General features: G+C 30.0%; 1 protein-coding gene across 1 annotated transcript; it reads right to left on the bottom strand.

Moving 5' to 3' along the window:
* Positions 1-8,612: 8,612 nt before the first annotated feature.
* WRKY27 (WRKY DNA-binding protein 27) lies at positions 8,613-10,508 on the bottom strand. The gene is made up of 3 exons (XM_028251494.2): positions 9,805-10,508; positions 9,621-9,734; positions 8,613-9,479 (listed from the first exon to the last, which is right to left on the bottom strand). The coding sequence occupies exons 1-3, from the start codon at positions 10,236-10,238 to the stop codon at positions 8,936-8,938; spliced, it is 1,092 nt and encodes a 363-aa protein (XP_028107295.1). The 5' UTR covers positions 10,239-10,508; the 3' UTR covers positions 8,613-8,935.
* Between the last annotated feature and the right edge of the window lie 11,668 nt (positions 10,509-22,176).

The following is a 22,176-nucleotide window of genomic DNA, read 5'->3' as shown; positions in this document are numbered from 1 at the left end:
TTTATTGTCTTAAAATAAAATGAAATAAAAAATTGAAGTGATTAGTTTGATCTCTAATATTTTATGCAATTATTTATGAATTATGTCTTGCATCAGTCGGTGGAGAAAATGTTTAGAGTTAATGGATGATATTCCTCTATCGCGCATTACTCATTTTTCCATCCTTTTTTTCTGGAAAGTGTTTTAAGACTAACACTACGTTTGTTGTGAAAATATTTTTTAAAAAATACTTTCAAAAAATGTTTTTCATAATTTTTAATATTTGGTACCAAAAAAAAAAAGTCAACCCAAAATGTATTTCATGTTGGAAAAAAAAAAAAGAAGCTTATTTAGACCGGAAATATTTTTTACTTTTAAAAGATGAAAAATATTTTTTAAATTAACGTTTTACCAATGTCACTCCATTATCACTGCTACCATCACTTCCACTATGACCGCGACCGCCATCACCGCCCACTCCACCACTACCGCCACAACTACTCCAACACCTCCATCTCCATCTCCATCTCCATCTCCATCTCCATCTCCATCTCTATTCCACCGCTACCAATTTAACTATTAGTACATTAGATTCAAAGATGCAATTAAATATTTTTTTGTAAAAAATATTTTCTATTGAAAAATATGTTCCCAAAACAAACGGAACCTAAATTATGTAGCTATTTGTGAGATTGAAGGATCCAATGCCTCTATCCATTTATAAGAGCTTTTCATTTTCGTCCAATTCAATCACTTTCTGTCCATTTAGATGAGTTTCATGTGGATATTTGATTTCTAAATTTTTGAATTCCAAATGTATAATTGAATTGGAGGATAAGCGAGCACTCTTAAAAATTGTTAGAATTTTGATTTCTAAATTTTTGAATCCCAAATGTGTAATTGAATTGGAGGATAAACAAGCACTTTTAAAAATTGTTAGAACTAGTTTTTAAAAATGAATGACAAAGACTTAATTAATACAAAACTTTCACTGACCCTGTGAGAAACAATAGACCCCTTTATTTTGTTTACTAATCACAAGTTAAATCTAAGTCTATTCATGTACTTGATCCTTTTTTATGAGTTACTTATTGAGAACATTCATGATTATTATTGTTAATTCCGCAATATTTCCTATGGTTTTTTATGATTTTTTTTTCCCTTCTTTGTATAATCAGAATAAGGAAAATATAGGGGAATAAGTTACATCGAATATCAGTAATATTCGAGTTTGGACAATATACTGATAAAATAGGAGAAGGGAGCAGCAATAAGATTCAAACTCAAATATCACTCTGGTAAGTAACATCACTATTGAATATGATTGTTAGACCTACATTTCATTAATTTCCTATGAATATCTCTTTCCAACAAAAATGATAATAATGAGTATAAGGTGTGAATATATATGTAAATCTCATAAAATTTAAATTTAAAAAAAAAAAATATCTGAGGTATTACTTTCATTAATTTATTATTCACCTGTAAAATTGGACCCAAGGTATACATTATAATTAAAGGAAGTAAATAAAATTTCTCTATTGAAATTGTTATTCTTTTATATAAAATATCAATAATTTATGCTTGAATCTTAAATTTGTTATTCTATTAACTTGCATTTTATTTTTCTTAATAAAATTTAGAATCCACAGATAACATTAACATACTCAAATTAGGAAAAAGAACACAAAAATGCTAGAAGCCCCAAAAATTCTATCAAAAGTTTTACCAAATGTCTCACATAGGTGTGGGACCCACATGGGACCCATATTGTGTGGGTCCCACACCCATATAAGACATTTGGTAAAACTTTTGGTAGAATATTTGGGATTTCTAAAATTACTCAAAAGAGTAATAGCCTTTTCATTAATGGGAGAGAAATGACCTCTATCTAAACACTAAAGATGAGTTGGCCTCTACTAACAATTTCTTGAATTAAATAAGCAATTAAGATTAATTATCCTAACAACTTGTCACTATTTTACATCATGAGATTCTTGAACCACCTCAGTGATGATACATAATGGTAGAATGCATACATTGATAATTTAATTTTCTATACGAAAATAAATATATTTTGTGGGATGTAATATTTAAATCAAAGATATGAAGCCCAATAAAATATATTTGACCATTCTATCCTATGTATGTAAGATTAAAAAATGTTTTGACCTTTGAAACGACTTGAAGAGACTATATATATAATGTGCGAACAGACCAAAAAAAAACAAACAAAAAAAAAAAGGTATATCTTATCTAGTGTTTTGAGTGCGGATGTGTCTCGTAAAAAGTGTGTCATACCGACTGAACCGGAGTTGGTAGCGGTCCAAACTTGCTCCACAGTGAACCGGCAAACCATGAGGTTATTTGGAAGTGAATTTTTTGCTAAAGAATTCAAATATATATATGTATGTATATATTAGTGTAAAATCTGTGTTGTACACGGTTTTAGGGGTTGTTTGGGGTATCCTAAATAAGTGTACTTTTTATCTTTTTGGACTAAAAAGTTAAGGAAAAAAATATAGATGTTTGGTTAACTTTTTGACTTTTTATGAAAAAATGTATATTAAAAAATTGTATAAAGAAGTGTGTAGGAGAAGATTGGTGAGGTGTGGGCCACAGTCGTACAATTATTGGCTACTTTTTGGGCATTGCACTGGATGGTTTTGTTCTGACCGTGGGGGTCATCACGGGTCCCATTTTGATAATCTGAACCGTTCAATGTGTAGAACTCGTCGAGTACTATATGTTTATAGAAAATCACGTTGATTAGATATCGATAGCTATCAGATCAGATTTGTTTTTTTTTTCAATCGTTAATTATAACACCATCCATTTGTTGTACATAAATGATTTGATCATGCAGTTGTCGATATCCAATCAATGTAATTTTTTACAAACATATAGTACTCAACGAGTTCTACACATTAAACGGTTCAGATTATCAAAACGGGACCCATGATGATCCCCACAGACCGAACAACAACCATCTAAAATTACACCCAATTATTTCATTTTTGTCAGCACAGCAGCTGCACATAGATGATATCAAAGTTGTACTTTTGTTTAGAAAATTAATTTTTTATTTTTTTTTAAATAGTGATAACTTTTTAACTTTTTGAGTAATTTTTTGACTTTTTTTCTTTTTTAAGCTATGCCAAACCAGCCCTTAGACAATGACTCAAAATTTTATTTTAAAATTAATTACAAATAATTTAAAAATAAATATATGGATAAGATTAAAGTAAGTTTCAGTAATTATTTGAACATTCTATAAGTATTTTGTTCTATAATAAAATACATATATCATAATTCAATTTGTAAAATTAAAAGCAAATAAATTTGCATAAATTACAAAACTGTTTTATGTTAGTATAATTATATTATGTCTATAAAATTTTCATAATTATAATATTTCATATCAAAATGTGTTAGATAACAAAAAAAATTTATTTTATTTTGACATCTCTAGCTCTCTCTTCCATCTTTTTTTTATTTTTATTTTATTTTATTGAAAAGACTTAAATTTTTATATATAATTTTGATTGTTGGGGTGGATTTTAGTTATAAAAAGAACTTCTTGTGGTGATAGTAGTGAGTTTTTATGGCTGAGTAGTTTCAGATTTTAGGAGTTCATGCGATGTGGCCTAAAAAAAAGAAAATAAAATGAAAGATTTAAATTTTATATTTAATTCAATAACTATATTAGAAATATTACTCGAATTACTATGTGTCATGTTACGGTTTAAAAAAATAATTAAATAATATGGTAAAATAAATTTAAGTTGACCTTAAAATGTAAGAGGATTTTTTAAATTTCTAAAATTCTATGGGATAATTGAACTGTTATGAGCTATGTTAGGATTTGTCAACCAATACAAATTGAAGAGCTACTTGATAAACTTATTTATGTAAATATATTTTAAATTGGGAAATACATATCTTTAATATTTTTTTCATGATGAAAATAAAAAATATATACATATTTATGCATGTTTATTAAAAAAAATTAGACTTGGGTAAAAATTTATTTTATTAATATTCAAATTTATTAAATTAATATTTAGATTTATTTTTGTATGAAAAAAAAATAATCCAAGACCAAATTGAGTTAGATACACCATGATAAGTCATATTATAACCCTATGCTCGGACCTAACTAAGAAAATTTATCTATCAATGAGTAAACATTCGGTAAATAATTAGTTAAAATTATATAATAATTTTGTAGGTTGTAACAAGCATGTATTAACTTAGGAGTGTTGCAACTGGATTACACACTAAACCAAACCAAACCAAACTAAACTAAGTCTTAAGTCCCATCAAATGGGGTTGGCTATATAAATTTTCCTTCTCTAAGCGACTCTGTTGTATATCATTATTCTCCTGAATTCCGTTATTGAAGAATTGTTACTTGATGGTCTACTTGTCTACTTATTTATTTATTTGTATTAAATTATTATATATATATATATATATATATATTTGTTTTTGCATATTTATTAACCTTTTAAAATTTAAATTATGAAATTTATATATTTATTCTTAAAATATAACTAATGTTTATTTTATTAATATGAAGGTATATTTACGTTTGAAAACGTTATCCAATATTAGACCAGGCATGTGCTATGCTTTTAGCCTAAAACTTACTTAAGAGAAGTGCAATGTTAATTATTAATTTAAACTTTATATTTAAAATTATAAGTTTTAATTTCATGTTTTCTTAATAGGATTAGGACATGTATATTTGAATTTTATAACCCTTTATAAATTATTAGTATTAAAATTTCATTTTGATTTTTCTTCTAAATTTTAAATTAGTTGTAGGGTTAAGCATGGATAAATTTTTGTTTTGAAATTCCATTTACATTTTTTTAAAAATTTAAAATTAGATATGGCTAGATATGCCAATATTTTTATGCCACACGTGTTTCACATCACATTTTATATATATATATATATATATATATTTAAAAAATATATATATATGTTCAAATTTTATAAGGATAAAATTACATTTGAAATATTGTTTTAAATTTTTTTTAATTTCAAATTAGATATGACTTAGATTTTGATAAAAGATATGACTAAATTTCATTTTTTGACTTTTTATATAAGAATTTTGAAATTTAAAATTATAGATATAGAATAGAGATATAGATAGTAACGATAATAGACACCATAAATAGTTCATAAATTAATGAATTTAAAATACTTTTCATATTAACAAGGACTTAATTAAAATATTAAAATAGAATAACCAATGATAATATGCCATGTGTACTTTTATAATTTTTTAATTCAAAAATTTATGAAAATAGAGTGAGAATTTTGAGCCTCAATGAATCAATAATGTTTTTGCTTATATTATATAGTATAGATAAGTGTCAAAAAATCTAAAATTCAACCCCAACAATAGCAAATGGTTACATCATACACATCAATTAATTATTTTTTTTTATCATAACTTTTTATTCAACTAAAAAAACAACTGTATTAAAAAACACATTTTCTATCTGTTTGACTTGGAGTTTTGAAAAATAATTTTAAAATTTTGAATCCGTATTATTTTTTGTTTTTAATGATTTTTTTTAATATTTTAATCAATTTATTATTATTATTATTATTATTATTATTTAGGTTCACTTATATTGCAAAACTTGCACACACAAAAAATTTATATTTAAAAATTCGCTAGATACGAAAAATATAAAAATTCAATACATTTTCATATTTATTGATTTTTTTTTATAAATTTCTTCACAAATATTTTAATTTTTAAGTATATCTAGTCTTTGTCATTTTTTCACAATCTATTTTAATTTCTTCACTATTTACAACTCGTGTTGTCACATCCTGGGAGATTTATTCCGATCATATTTTGATAATCAGAACCGTTCATATTATAAGATTTGTTGAACATATCATTTACATAAAAAATGAGATTAATCAAATAAGTATAAACCCATGATCAAATCCTAATTACTTTTTAAAAAATTATCAAAATCGTACTAGCTATTTATTTTTCTTAAACATAAAAGTGATCTTGTTATGAGTTATAGATGTCTAATTAACTTTAAAAAATTTCATGAATGATCTACTCGACAAACCCTACAGTACAAAGGGTTCAAATTATTAAAATGAAGGGTAAACTATCAATACATCAAGTCCTATTGAAAATAAATTCTAATAAAATCGTTACTAAAAATAATTTTGTGTAATGATTTTTGCATGTTGCTGAAAGTTGACAATTAGTGACTTTTTTTGTCACGATTTTTATAAATTATAGCTAAAACATACAATCAGTGACTTTTTTTATGACGAATTTTTCAAACTGTCGCTGAAAGTTGAAAATTAGTGACTTTTTTGATGATTTCTTAAACTGTCACTAAAATTTATAATTAGTGATATTTTTTGTAATAAAATTTTCAAACTTTCGTTAAAAATTAATAATTAGTTATGTTTTTTATTAGTGTTTGATAAAAAATGTATTAAAATATCATAAGACCTATCTGACAATAAATCTGCCTATTATGACCTACACGTAAGTACTTTAAAATAAATTTGTGACACACCTTCATGGGCTTTGTGTTGTTCCTAGAAGGTACAACGCCAACCCAAGTCAAGATTAGGCACATCTAAAAATTAAACAATATTTAATTAAAATATGAAATTTGTTTTTTTACTTAAAATAACAAAATATGAAAATAAAAAGTGAAATCCATTAAAACAACAGATAAGTGACATGCATTAATATCACAAATAAGTATAAAGAATTATTAAGAGTAATTATTATATCAAATTTCAAATCTGCTAAATCTAATCTCAAGATAAATTGCAGCTTTACCTAATTAATACTGAACCCTTTTTAAAAAATGATGTACAAGCTCACTTTTAAAATCTATTTTTTAGATCCAATGATATATAAGTGAGATTATTGACTAATAATTAGAGCAAATATAAGGGAGACAAATAGTACATGAGAATGATTAGTTAGTTGATCATTAAACTTGAATCTAATTTTTTGATTAGAACAGCATTACTCCTTTCCTTTTTGGAGGTTAAGACTTGCCCTTTCATAGGTATCAAATGAATTGTGTTATTTTACCTTCAAATGAGATTTTTAGTGGCTCAAAAAATTGCATAATGCCCAATTGAAGATCATATCATTTAAGGAAAATGATTTACAAATTCACTTTATAGACTCAATCATGTGTAAATAAGATGATCGGTGGACAATTAAAAAAAATATTTCAGATAGATTTACTTTAAATATTTTAATATATTATCACATCATTAAATTTAAAAAAATAAATCTAATTGTTAAACTTGAATAAAACAACTCATCATCTAATAGTTTGAAGCTCAATTTAACGCGCCTTAACATGTTAAATGATATGCCATGTGGTTGATTAAGCTACCAATTTTTATCTCTAAATAAAAGGACACATCCCATTTAAAATAAAAAGTCAAAAATAAAAGGACACATAATATTATAATAAAAAAAATCATAATAAAGGATTTTGTACACTATTATTGTGTTGTCACATTCTATCATTTAATAATCATAATAAACTTAATCAATTATAAGTAAATCCACATTTTGAAGACACCAAATGAATAACGCTGCACTTGGTGAGGTGAACTCTATATATTGTCATTTAATATTTTATTATTTTTATATTATTTAATTTTTTATACTATGTCAATTTTAATGTGATGCAATTGATATGAATGTGAAAAAAAAAAAATCATAATATGATCCGATTCAAGTCAAATTGTATGATTTGATTGGTTGTCACAATTTGGTCTTACTTTTTAGATTGATTTAGGATTTTAAAATTATGATTTTAATTTGGAATTGAATTGGATTATGTAGATATATACATATACAGTAATTCTACGGTTCCAAGAAAGGGAGCCACAAATAAAAAAATAAAAATACGAATATGAAATCTATGACTGACATTTGAAATTAGTGTTGTGGACCCGTTACCTTAAGTGAATCTAAATGATTGATATTAAATTCTGAATATTTTCAGATTTTTTATGTTTGGGATTGTAGAATTGTTCATACATATATATGTGCAACAGTTGTAATGTAAAATGATTTAAATTGAAGAAAAGTAAGATATAACTATACTTACAAGCATGTTGATGTATACTAGTAGAACAAGTTCTAAATCATTTATATAATTTTTGTTTAAAATATGATGATATGTTATTTGATATTTCAATAGGTCGAGAATAATGTTACATGAGCTTGTGTTGCGAATGATGAAATGTTTTTAGAAGCCGTAATTCTAATTCGAACTGTATGAGTTTTATTGATACTATTTGATTTTGTTTTAAAAAATTTGTTCTTTTAAGTTAATTTTAAATCTTACAAAACCGCAATCAATGATTTAATCATTAATTTTTTCTTAAATCATATTAAATCAAACACAAAAAACTTGGATTTCAGAACTTATTTAGAACGAATATGTGTAGTGAAAATTAAATTGATGAAATATAAAATCAATAAATTTAATCATTAATTCTTATTTTTAAAAATATCATGAATAAATAATTCTAAATTTATAATCTTTCAGTAAATCAAAACATGCTTACCCCATAAATTGATACCATGATGCACATCAAACATAAAACTATCTATTGTAATGACGCGGTGAACAGAGAGGACAACTATGTTGGTGAAGTCTATACAAAATTTAAATTAAAGAAGAACAAACACAAAAATACAAAAATACAAAGACAAAAAGACAAAAAGTAAAAAAAAAAAAAAAAAGGTGGTGGTGGAGATGGAAGAGATGCTTCCTATATCTCCTTCGTCCCATTTGGCAGACAAAGATAAAAAAGCGGACTCTGGAAAATCCAAGCCTCCCGACTTTAGCGGCCGCTCAACAACCACCTCCGTCGGCGGAAGAGGTGGATTTGGCGGCGGAGGAGGTGTTCATGGAGCCGGAAATCGAGTCGAAAACTTGCCGCCGATGTCATACCTCGAATCCAAACCATTAAAACCAGGATAGCCTCTGCTGAGCTCTTGAAACCCCTTGATTATATCTTCACTCATAAGTATATTAGGGATGAGTATGTCGTCATCATTCTCAGAGTCCTCCTCCATTTCATCGTATCCGTTGTTGTTGTTGTTGTTTTGGGGGGGTTGACTTTGAGTGTTGTCGTGAGGTACACTTTCGCCTTCCATCAATGGGGTTGATGGAGAGAAACTTGAGGCAGCAGAGACTGGTGACGACGACGAACACGAGGGGTTGGGCACGATGGCGGCGGACGGTGGTGGTGCTTCGCCGGAAATGGGTTTGCGAAGTTTATTTGAGAGCTTGTTGCGGGTAGTTCCGGCCAGAGAATTCCGCTGAGTTGGACGAGGGTGGGTGTGTTCACCGCTGTAATAGACCACGTAAATGTTCGGATCCGAGGGGCTTTTCTCCACTTGCTTCCTCGCTGCACAACCTTTCGACGTGCTGCATCTGTAGTAGTTCCTGCGCTCATATATATACATATATATATATATATATATAGATTTTTCCAGGAAAATTAGGGAAGAAAAGAAAAAGAAAAAGGAAAAAAAAAATATGACAACATGGGAAATGATGAGTAAAGTGATCCGGGGATACAAAAACCTCGGATTTGGGGTGCCTTTGATGGGTTTCTGACCGTACTTCCTCCACGCCCACGAATCTGCCAACAGTTCCTCACGAGTCATCTGACGCACTAACTTTGTCTGGTGATTCTTCCTGTAAAAAAAGATCGAGAATTAGGAAATCTAAAACGTGAGTGCGTTCTGTAAAATTCTACTATGTTTACCTTTTTCGATATCGACCACCGGTTTGAGAAGAGGAACCGGTGAGAGAGTTGTTGTTGAAGAGGGGCTGCATTAGTTGCTGCTGTTGTGGTATCTGCGGCAGTGGTGGTGGTGGTGGTGGTGGAGGAAGTAGCTGAGGCTGTTGATTTACGAGTCCTCCGAAAAACGGTACCGCGTAGGTGGGGTTGATTGGCGGCGGCGGCGGCGGCGGCGGCTGAGAATTAAAATCCTTGTAAATTTCTTCCAAACCTTGAAATTGGAAGCTTGGTTGGTGAGCAAGAGGAGGATAGTCAAATGGGGGATCATTGTTTTGGAAGCTAAGAGAAGAGAAATCTGGTAAAGGGTTTTCTATGGTGGTGTTGTTGAATTGGGTGGTGTTAATGGCGGCGGTTGTGGGGCGCTTCACCACCGCACGCAGATCCCATTCGTCAGCCATTTCAGCGGTCTTAAAAAGTTAAAAAGGGTGGGGGGTTGTGGGGGACTGCCTCGAACCTCGCGATAATCTCACCAACCCCACTCACTCATTCACTTACTCACTCACTGTTATGCCTCACAATCTCTCTGCCACTGTTTCTCCGATGTCCCCATTTATATTGGGCTCACATCACAAAAAGACATAGAGAGAGGGAGAGAGAGGGAGGGGCCCAGGAGGGCGCTGACTTAGGCGTTCAGAGAGATTTAGAGAGAGGAGAGAGAGGAGAGGGGTGGAGCACTGACCCGAATTTCTTAATTATTTATAGAAGGAACAGAACATGTCCACTGTGTGTAGTGAGGGAAAAGCAAGTGGTGTTCAATGCACTGTGATGTTAGATAGGGGTGAGTAGTGGATATATTGATCTGTTAAAATCGATTAAATCGAATTAATTTGTCGCATTTTGGACGGATGCGTGATATCAAGCGGACGGTTACGGATTGATTTTCTCTAATCTGTCAATTTGGCGGACGGATGGCGAATTTGAGATTTTTTTGGCCGCAACCGAACCGCCAAACCGCTAGTACCCTTAGTAATTTATAAGATTTCGTATTTTCAATTTGTTTGAATATTTTGTTTGTGTTTTCAATTGAAAAGAGTTCAAATATTCTGTTGAAATTTTTTTTTAACTTGAATATATTTTTTGAATTGAAAAAAATAAACATATTATTTATTTATATTTTTTGGTTTTTAAATCTAATTCTAAAAGTAATAAATATAAAATATAATATATGCTGGTTGGTTTTTGTTTTCAAAAACATATATAAATGTAACAATACAGAGACATACAATCTCTACTATTGTTTTGTTCTTGGTTTTGGTGGTTTGCATTGTTTTTATTTTTTAAAAATCACAAATTGTAATATTTTATGTGGATGAGGCATGTTGTGATTATAATATGTAGATGAGGCATGCAGTGATTGTGATATTCTAAAGTTTCAAACATTCTTTCTTTGGATGAGACATGCAGTAATTGTAATACTTTTTTAAGTCATTAACTGTAATACTTTCTTCTTCTTCTTCTTCTTCTTCTTCTTTTTTTTTTTTTTTTTTTTTTTTTTTTGAGGAAGTGTGCAAGTTGAATTATATTAAAAATTTATAAAATTTCAAACCGCCAAACCGATTCGCATCCATCCGCCAAACCGTTAATCCGCTCAATCCACATCCGTCGGATTGGCGGACGGATGCGGATTGATTTTCTCTAATTCGCCAATCTGACGGACAGATGACAGATTTGAGGTTTCATGGCCGCAACCGACCCGCGCCCACCCCCTAATATTAGAGCATCAAAATGAGAGAGTTAAAATTATTTGTTAAAATGTGTTATATGACAGAAAGTGATAAAAGTGAGATTCAAAAATGTATTTAAATGTGTTAAGTGTTTGTTAATTTAAAATGTATTTAGGTGTGTTAAGTGTTTGTTAATTTTAGAGAGTAAGTGGTGGTGTAATGGATATGTTAAAGTGTGTGTTAAGGGATTTGTTAAAATAATATATATATATATATAGGCTTGGTTTGACATGTTTAAAAAAAGTCAAAAAATTACTATCATATTTAAGTTACATCATCTTATTTAAGTTACATCACCTCTCTAACACATCACTTCAAACCCAATCCAAACCCAAACTCAACGCATATTTCATAAAAAGTCAAAAAGTGCACTTATTTAGATCATCTCAAACAGCCTCATAGTATATAAATAGTTAGTGGCAGCTGGTCAACCGGCCAGACCCAATTTTATTTTATTTTTTACTTGAAGGGTTCGGACGACTGAGGGATGACTAGCCGGACGACCTCATGGCACTTCCCACGTCCTCTCTCTCTCTCGCTGGTTAAAACACTAGCCACAGTTAACACACAAGTTAACAGCACACTAGCATCTGACACTAACACACCACTTACTCCATACCTTATGTAAAATTTAGCCACTGGCACTAACACACCCATTGTGGATGTTCTTAAGATCTCGTTTGGTAATTATATTTTTAATTAAAAAGTCAAAAAGTCATTATAAATTGTCACATTATTTTTTTTAAAATTTTTCTACACATCTTTTTATAAAAAAATCAAAAAATTACTAGAATAGTTTGTTCCCAAATGAAGCCTAAATTTACATAGAGTATTACTATCTAATAATTAAAAAATAATATTATTTTAATTTAAAAATTAAATTTAATAATATGAAAGTCTGTTAAAATGTTAAGAAATTATCTGTTTTACATATAACTGAATAGAGAGTAACGTGTCACAAAGGGTTGCTTTGGGAAGTGGGTTGGCTTTTTGACTTTTTTTCTATTTTAGCCTGGGCTAAAAAAACTTGATTTGAGAAAGATTTTTTGACTTTTTTGACTATTTTTGTGAGAGAAGAATGTAATAATTATGAGTTGGATCTGATATATATATATATATTTTTTTTGACTTGTCTTTTATGACTAAAATAACTAAAAAAACCAATCTAGCTCTTTCCAAATGGAAGTAACTTTTGCAATGAATTCTAGAGACACAAAATAGATTTAAAAAAGTAAATTTTTATATATTTTTTCATAATAGAATAACATAAAAGAGAGCGAATTTCACTATAAAAATATAAAAGAAAATTATAAATCTGCAAAAAGATTTCAAAAAAATTATAAAATCATAGAAAATTTTATCATTTCAATTATTAAAGTGATAAATTTTATCACTGATTTATAATTTTTTTTTATATCTTTCTAGTAATTTGTAATTTTTTTAATATAATATTATCAATTTAACTCAACCCACTTACATAGGCCTCGTTTGGAAAGTGACTATTTTAGTAGGCTATTTTAATTTTTGGCTATTTTAGTAGGCTAAAATTTTTTGTGTTTAGGAAGATGATTAGATTTTTTTGTGGTTGGATGTGATGTTTGTGAGAGAAAAAGTGAAATGATTATGGGTTTAATGTGATATTTTGTCTTATTAGCTATTTTAGTCTATTTTATCTTTTTGTGATTTTTAGCCTAAACTAGGTTATTTTTTTTCTTCCCAAACACTAGGGCTGAGCAACAAATCCGTGAAATCCGTAATCCGATCCAGTCCAGTCCAATCCGATAGGTTTGGATTGGTTTTTTGAATCCGCGGTTCGGTTCCAGATTGAAGAATTAAAAATCCGTAGTTCACGGATTGGTTCCGGATTGAATCCCACGGTTCCGAATTGGAACCGATCCGGACCATATACAAATAGTTTATATTTTTATTATACATCCTCCCCTATAGTATCTTCTCTTGTTCTATGTAAAATGTAAACTCAAACCTAATACCGTATAATATCTTCTTTTATTACTTTTGTTTGTTAGTTTTAAGTTTTAATTTGCAATGGTCTAAATACTTAAGGTGAAACTGGTTTTCTTATGGTTGTTTAAATTCTAGAATAGTATGTCGTTATTATAGAAAAATATGTTGCTATTATGGAACTAATATAGCGCTATGTTTATATTTTTATGAAATTCAAGTGTTATATATATATATATATATATATTTGTTATTTAATTATGTGAATTCGTGGTCCTAAACCGATCCAATCCGTATTCAAATGGATTAGTTCGGATTGGTTCCATAATTTAAACGGATTGGATTGGTTCCAATTTTTCAAGAACCGTAAATAACGGATTGGTCCTGATTTTACCACAATCCGGTCCAATCCGAACCATGCTCACCCCTACCAAACACCCCCATAATATAATATGCATCATAATTACATAATAATTCTCCATTATGTATCAATGATAATTTATGATGATATAATAATTAATTTTTTTATAAAAATAATATATAAATTTAATTTATAAATTTAATGATGTGTAAATAAGATAATTAGTAGATAATATATATATATATTGGTTTAATGCGGTGGGTTTTGGCGTTTTGGTTTGGCTAGAGAGAGAGAGAGTACAAAAATAAAAATAAAAATAGCGTCTGCTTTTAGGATTGACTTCATAGAAATGTCAAAAGGATGGCCAATGTATGCAATGTGGGCAATTTACAATAAATCCCATTTATAATACATCTATCCTTTCCATAGTTTCAATGTCTTTAGACAAATGAGGGGAGGAGTCACACGCGCTCACTTGTACTGGTGGCGTCGGAATGGGAATTGCAGCCCACTGTCATTGTCAAGCTGTGAAGAAGAAAAAAAGGATTATGTAGCCTCTGTTGCGGAAGTGGGTTGACTTTTTGACTTTTTAATTTTTTTAACTATATGAGCCTGAGTTTAAAAGCTTAGTTTAGGAAGGACTTTTGACTTTTTGACTTTTTTGATTTTTTTGTGAGAGAAGAGTGTAATGATTATGGGGTTGGATGTGATGTTTTGTCTGTTGTGGCTCATGAGCCTATTCTGTCTTTTATGACTCATTGAGCCAAAAAAGCCCAATGAGCCATTGCCAAACCAACCCGTAGTGTCATCACAATCCTGTGGGTCCTGACTTTGGGGCAATCGATTGTCAGTTAAGAATTAGGCCTCGTTTGGCAACCTTCCCTTTTAGTTAAAAAGTCAAAAAGTTACTACATTAGCCAAAAAGTCAATAACTCATACCCAAAAGTCAAAGATTCTCTTTTCTCTCTACTTTTTGCACATCTTTTCGTAAAAAATCAAAAAGTCATCCCAAATATACTAGTTTTTTTTAACTCATATTTTAGCCAAATAGCCAAAAAGTTACTAAATTAGCCTGTTCCAAACGAGGCCTTAATCTTCACCAAGTAAGGGACCCACCATTAGGGCATCAATAGAGCGCAATCACACACCTCAACAGACGACATGCTGTCGAGAGGAGTACAGGGTATGTTCTCTGAAGAGATTGCAAACACCTCATCCTAGGAATCGATCCTGGCTCAGTGCTGGGAAATGCACTACATTCTCCACCAGGCCACCAACCCTGGTGGTACTGTCATTGTTAAGCTCGTTCGCGATGTTTGAAAAATGCTTAATAAAAAAAAATAAAATAATTATAATTGAAAGTAACATTTTACTTTATTAATTTTTTTAATTTATTTTATCTTTTATTAACTATTTTAGTCTAAAACTAATATGTCAAGCATAATGTAAAATCTTCAACCTATTTTTAACGGTACGGAATTAATTCACTCTTTATTTCGTATCTTTCTTGTCTTCATCTCATTCTACTCCTCTTTTTTATTTTATTAGAAGTAAAAATAGAGATGATATATTAATAGATATAATTACACTCCTTAAGTTTTTGGTTAAATAATTTTTAAAAAAATATTAAAAGCTATTAAATTATTTTTTTTATTTTCTTTTATATATATATATATATATTGTAAAAAACTAAAAAATTATTAAAAATATCAATTCTCAAGCATCCTTTAATTCAGTTTTGGAGCAAAGGATTTGCCTCTAATTACTGTTTTTATATTATAAATGTTTTGTTAACTTGTGTACTTTTAAATTATATGTAAGCCAATTAAAAAGATTATACAATCTTTTTAGTTAGTTTATATATGTAATCTTAAAACTATACTTTAGCAAAACTCATGTTATAATACACTTTCAATTATTAGTTATATTAAAATTTTGAGTTAGGTAAAATTGTAAAATAAAATATAAAATAAAAATAAAAAAATAAAAAATTTAAATTAATTTTTTTTTCATAATTAGTTTTTTGGTTTTTTCTTTTCAAAAACATAGAAGTGAGTTTGATGAAAATAAACATTAAAAAATATTTTAATCTCTTTTTCATAAAGAAGGGAAAATCATATGAAAATATTGAGTGTTTATTTATTTATTTTTATTTTTTACCAAAATATTTTAAATTTTTTAAATACTTCTCCGAATGGTCTTTTAACGTAATTTTTTTTATTTTTATTTTTTATGTATTTACAATTTCTATTCATTATACATAACTCTCTTTTAATATAAGGAGATTTTTATAGATATAGTAGTAATATACATGCATAATGTAAAACGTACGTAATTTGTATTTAGAAATTCTAAAAGATATTAATTATTTTTATATTTTGAATTTACCAAAAAAAATTATTTGTACATATTTATTTTTTACTCATAATACATATATATATATATATATATATATCTATATAACTTAAATTTTATTTTCTTATACCTTCAAAAAAATTAAAAATTTAACTTCTTTAATGACATTTTATTTTCCTTTCAATGTCATTTTCTTTTCACAAATTAAATCCAAATATAATACAAAAATTATTTACAGATTTTGCATCTCACATAGCTTAGTCTCATGATGAGTGCAAGAGAATTGCAAATCTATGAATACTGAAATTAAGATGGGCTTCTCTCATTTTTACATATCAACCTAAGAGAATTTGGGTGGTCCGTAAGGTTCACCATTTATCCCGTTTCGATAGTTCGAATCGTTCATTTTGTAAGACTTTCAATATATATCATCTCTCTTAAAAAAAATTAGATCAATATGATAATTATAACTTTTTTATTTTGTCATTTTCTCCGAAAAAAAAGATAGGTTTTCTAAAATATATTTATGGTTCATTATTTCGCAAACAAATGTCATAAAATGAAAATATTAGTATAATTATTAAATTAAATTAATTTTTTTCATGATTGATATACATTGAGATCATTACAAAATAAACGATTTAAATTATCGGAACACAATTCATGATGAGTCATATAAACTCTTTAATTTTTTTTAAAGTTATGTGAATTTAAGAAAAACTTAAGTCTCAAAATTAAGCAATTCATTTTCCATTGTGATGCAATGGATTTTATTAGTGATACTCTGAACCCACTTTACCTTAGGCTCCATTTTGGCAAAATAAGCAATTTATTTTCCATTGTGATGCAATAATGGATTTTATTAGTGGGAAAATTGTTTGGTGTGGAATGAGTGTGCAACACGCTCCAACATGGAGCGTGTAAAGTGGCTTCGAACAAAAATAACCACGGTGAGGCCCATACGGACTTGGAAGCGAGTAGCTGTTAACGTAGTCGAGCGCGAGTGTGTGGATGGGGTACAAACTCTAGTGTGGGGCCCACGATGAGATAATAAAAGTTAGCCTCTCCCTCATCTCTATATCTCTAGAATTTAAGTAACTTTTTTTTATGCAGATAGGAGTATCTAATTTTATACCAATAATGCTAATGCAGTAATGATAAGTATCATGAAAATTTTTTCATAAAAATAATTATAAAAATTTTTTATCTTTGGATTACATTTAAAATAAAGTATCACATACTAATTAAGGTAGTCCAAGGATCATAAATCTTTCCTGATCATTTTTATGAAATTTTTTTTTATAATCTCTAACTTTTTTCTAATGCTAAAGACACTAATTAATGCTATCATTAATAATGTGGTAGTAGATCCTACTCACTTCACCGTGTGTGTTGTGTCTTTTTTTTTTTTTTTTTTTTTTCTTCTTCATTTTCTACCTCACTTATGGTAGATTTAGAGCTCATTATTTAAATCTCTAAATCGTTTTTGAATTTGATACCTTCTATTGGCGTTGTTTGGGACGTTGGGTTTTTGTTTTTTTTTTTTTTTAACTAAAATACAAATTGGTTACAAAATCAAAAAAAACAAATCTAAACAAAATATCACATCAAAGCTCATAATCATTTCACTTTTTCTCTCACAAGCATCACATCCAACCACAAAAAAATCAAACTATCTTTCCAAATACAAAAAAAAATTTCTCCAATAATATCTTACAATTAAAAAAACCTACAAAAAAATCCACTTCCCAAACACCCACATTATTGTGGGGGTTGTTTGGTATGATAAATATAAGTGTATTTATCTATATAAGTGTATTTATTTGTCATATTGTTTCTTTAATTTTTTGTATGTCTACACTTATTTATATCATTCCAAATAACTATGTGATTCGATTTGGTAATGGGGTCCACAATATTTATGTTAAAGTTGTGTTTGGTTAGGAATTTGGAGAGAGATTTAGAAAGGGAAGAGAAAAATGTGTGTGAATTTGCATGAAATGTATGTATATTTTATTCAAATTTCACATACATTTTATTTTTCTCTTTCTCAATTCTTTTTCAAATCCCCCAATCAAATGTAACTTAAATGTTTGAGAAATAAAAAGACACATATACATTTGTGATTGATGACAAATAATGTAACGTATATTGTGGGCTATTTTAGAAAGATAGTTAAAAGTCATCTTTTAACTTTTAACCCATTTTAGATCATTAGGGCTGAGCATAGAGTTATCTGAAATGCCCAACCCGCCTAACCTAAACCGATCCGCATACAAATGGACGATTTCGCAGACACAATACAGACGAATGCGGTTTGGAATATGACATAATTATGGGTTGCATGCGGGTTGCGGGTTTAACCCGCACCTGCAATAATTCGTCCGCGCTTAGATTTTTTTTTTTAGATTGTTGATTTCATTCATTCTATCTTAGATATTTTTGGCCAACTCACCAAACCCTAATTTCATGATACAAAAAGAAATGTTGTAGAGAACATTGTTTTTAAATGTTTTTATTTTTGTTTGTTTTTGTTTGCTTTGTGAACATTGTAGGAAATTGAATCTACTTCTTCATGGAGAGGAAATTAAATCTGTTAATTACTTTTGAAATTGAAATCAATATTATATTATATTGAATCTGGAAATTGAAATTAAGTTTAGAAATTGAAAAAAGTTCAATTTGCAAACCGCTCGCAATCGTCTGTACATTCGCAAATCTTATCCGCACAAACCGCAATCCACATTGTAGGTGATTGCAGATTGAATTTTTCCCAAACCACATACATGTGGGCGGGTCCAAACTGATTTGCAAACCGTTGAAAATCGAACCGCGAACACCCCTACATCATGTCATCTCTCACATTATTTATATATTTTTTCAAAAAAAATCAAAATAAATTAAAAATTCAGTTTCTAACCATCTTCTCAAAACACCTTGGTGATATACAAAACCTTTTCCTAGAATTCAATGCAATAGTTGCTCTCTGTGACACGCTGCAATGCTACGGTGCGGCCGTGGCTGTTCGGTTGACAGGTGGCTCTTTGCATCGTACGGTCACCGTCTCTTCATCTCACTCCCTGCTGGACCAATAACATCCGTACGATTGAAATTAGTCACCTGTCATCTGATTTGGTGGGCCCATTTTTCCGCACTAAAAGGATCGTGATTTCTTAGTACTGTGTTAGCTCAGATGTTGTCAAAAGAGTTTGGGACCTTTGAATTTTGTGTTCTTAATCAATTTGAGAATCTTCCACTTTCAACGGTTGTTGATTTTCTATACTGTGTGGGTGAAACTCACAGTAAACTTCCTCACCAATAGAGTTGGTTTCTAATGGGGGAGAGGAGAGAGAATTCTGTATGCGTCGGATCACCAGGGATGTACACAATAATAATAATAATAATAATAATAATAATAATAATAATAAAGCCTAAGATTTTTTTGGATAGTAGATTGTATGGTAAAGATTAAATTTATATAGTGTGGGTTAATATATAGAATAAATCTGAATTATAAAATGGTAATTCTGAAGAATTTCTCAGTAGTTAAGTATGAGTTTGTAATATTATGAAAAAAATAAATTGGTGAAGCGGTAAACCGATCCCAATTCAGTCTAAATAGTTGGTTTGGTCTGATTTTATTAATTTCAATTCTGTTTCTGGTTTTGAAAATTATGAAGTCGTTCGAATCGGTTTGATTTATAATTCTAAGGTTTTCGTTGTGGTTCCGAACTGAACCATGACATATTTTTTAATATATTTTTATATGTATAAAATGTCTCTTCTAAGATTTCAAGTCTAACATTTATTGTGAAATTGATAAATTCTAACAAATTTAATCAAATTAATTATTGTTAATTTGTTTACTAACATAAAAAAAAATATATAATATTTATTGTTATATAAAATTTCTAGAACAGTAAAATCGAACCGAAACAAACCATTTTCTATGGTTTGGTTCTCGTTCAGTTCCATAGTTTAACAATTCGGTTATGGTTCTAATTTTTTTAGAACCAATTCCTACAAATTAGTTCTTGATTTACTCTAAAATCGGGTCAATCTGATTCGTGTACACCCTTACAAATCACGAAAAGAAATAGGATTTAACTACTTATTTTGCAAGGAATAAGCTTGATTTCTCTCAAGTTATCATCTCAATTTGAGAGAGCGTTTGGTTTTGGTAGGCATATTTTGGAAGCAATTGTCATCTCATCTTGATTTTTTGCATAAATATTCCAATGAGTCCTAAAAAGTGAACGGTTCAGATCACCAAAATCGATCCTAAAATAAGTTTATCAAGTCTAAATGCTCTCTCAAATTGAGATGACCGACTTAAGATAAGCAAAATCCAATTAGAATGCAGCCACCTATAAGTGTGTGCATTGTAATTGTTTCTTACATATGGTTTAAATGATGTGTTCTGGGCACACATTCTAAGCACTTGGTGATTGGGTCACTTCATAAGTTTAAACTAAATAACATTTATTTTTTTTGGTTTTGAATTTTTAAAATAATTTTTGAGTTTTTATTTTTATTTTTTGTGTTTTATTGTTTCTAGCGAATTATATATATATGAGAGGGGAATTTGTGCTGAACAAATGGACTGAACTAAACCTAGAACGGACCTTCGTTTTAGGTTGCATAACTGGAATAGCGCATCGTCTCGGATGTTGGACCAAGTCGGGTGATGAACTTGGGTTGTGTGCCAAGCTGAGCTTGCGTCTTGGTATTGAGCTAGGGTAAGCTTAAGCGAGGCCATAAGCATCGGCCGAGCTAAGCTAGAGTGCGGTCACAAGTATAGGTCAAGCTGAGCTAGCTTGAGGCCGCGATCATGCTCCGAGTAGGCGACCACAACTATGCGTTGAGCTAGGCTGGAAAAGTTTATCCAAGTGGTGAACATGCAAAGTTAGCTCGGCTAAATGTAGCGGAGAGTCTTAAAGAGCTATGGCTGAGCTGGTGAATTTAGTCGGGCACAAGTCGGCCGGGGTTAGCTCGATATGTGCATAGTCGAAGTTAGCTCGGCTAAATATGGCTCAGTCAGAGTATACCATGTGGCCAAATAGAACACAATGAGAAGAATCTGCTCAAAGTATGCATCAATACTTTTGACAGTTTGGACAATACTGTTTGGCAATATTGCCGTACACACATGGAAAGAAAGGAGAAAGCAGTACATCCATGCATCCAACAATGGACAAAGGAAGTAGTGCACGCACAACCTTGAAAAGCAATACAACAGTTTCGATAAGGCGAACGACTTCACTTAGAAAAAGGTAAGCAATTCTACACTATTCACTCTATCTACATTCCTTCATCTCCCAAGGGTGCTAACTTGACCGTTTAAGGGATTTTTCGACAAAACACCCGCCGGGTAGCTCACATTCGTTACGTTTTTAGGAAGCAAGATGTCGTTTAGAGCAATACGAGCTTGGGTGCAGCGAATACGAACGAGATGAATATTTCTCACTCATACAAATGGCGTCACTTGTGGAATTTTGATAGACAAAACCTTGTTATCCAAGTCTCCCTCAGCAATCTCAATGGCAAACAATAAAGACCCTTCACTCTTTGCCATTAATGAAGTAATACCAAAGTCTGTTAGGAGGCGCGAAGATTTGCCTCCCGTGCCGACGATGGTAGGTTTGGAGTCTTCCAGGCAGAAGCTGTCTAAAGATGCGTGAGATAAGCGCGCAAAGAGCCCAGAACATTTGCAGAGCCCTAGGGGGCACCGGTGACGGAGAGGGTCGCATACTCAGCACCTGAAAAATAAAGTGAGGAACCAAGACACCATCATCTAAAAGATGGTAATGAAGATGGAAACGATTGAGCGATAGTTAAAGGGAAATAGTGTAGCTATAATGGAGGACCATAATGAACGTGCCCTATCATATTTTTCAGGCGACCGGAGGAGACGAGAAACACCTGTGCTCTCCA

The sequence above is a fragment of the Camellia sinensis genome, chromosome 1 (assembly GCF_055761805.1).
Source record: "Camellia sinensis isolate YWXY chromosome 1, ASM5576180v1, whole genome shotgun sequence".
Lineage (NCBI taxonomy): Eukaryota > Viridiplantae > Streptophyta > Magnoliopsida > Ericales > Theaceae > Camellia > Camellia sinensis.
The sequence above is the reverse complement of the archived record's forward strand: the minus strand, read 5'-3'. Positions and strand labels throughout refer to the sequence as shown.

What these genes read in the sequence shown, in the direction of transcription:
- WRKY27 (XM_028251494.2), bottom strand. Translation starts at nt 10,238, where the DNA reads ATGGCTGACGAATGGGATCTGCGTGCGGTGGTGAAGCGCCCCACAACC. An exon ending in GGTGGTCGATATCGAAAAAG is followed by an intron (nt 9,735 to 9,804) that starts GTAAACATAGTA and finishes CTTTTTTTACAG; the next exon opens with GAAGAATCACCAGACAAAGT. An exon ending in AAAGGCACCCCAAATCCGAG is followed by an intron (nt 9,480 to 9,620) that starts GTTTTTGTATCC and finishes ATATGAGCGCAG; the next exon opens with GAACTACTACAGATGCAGCA.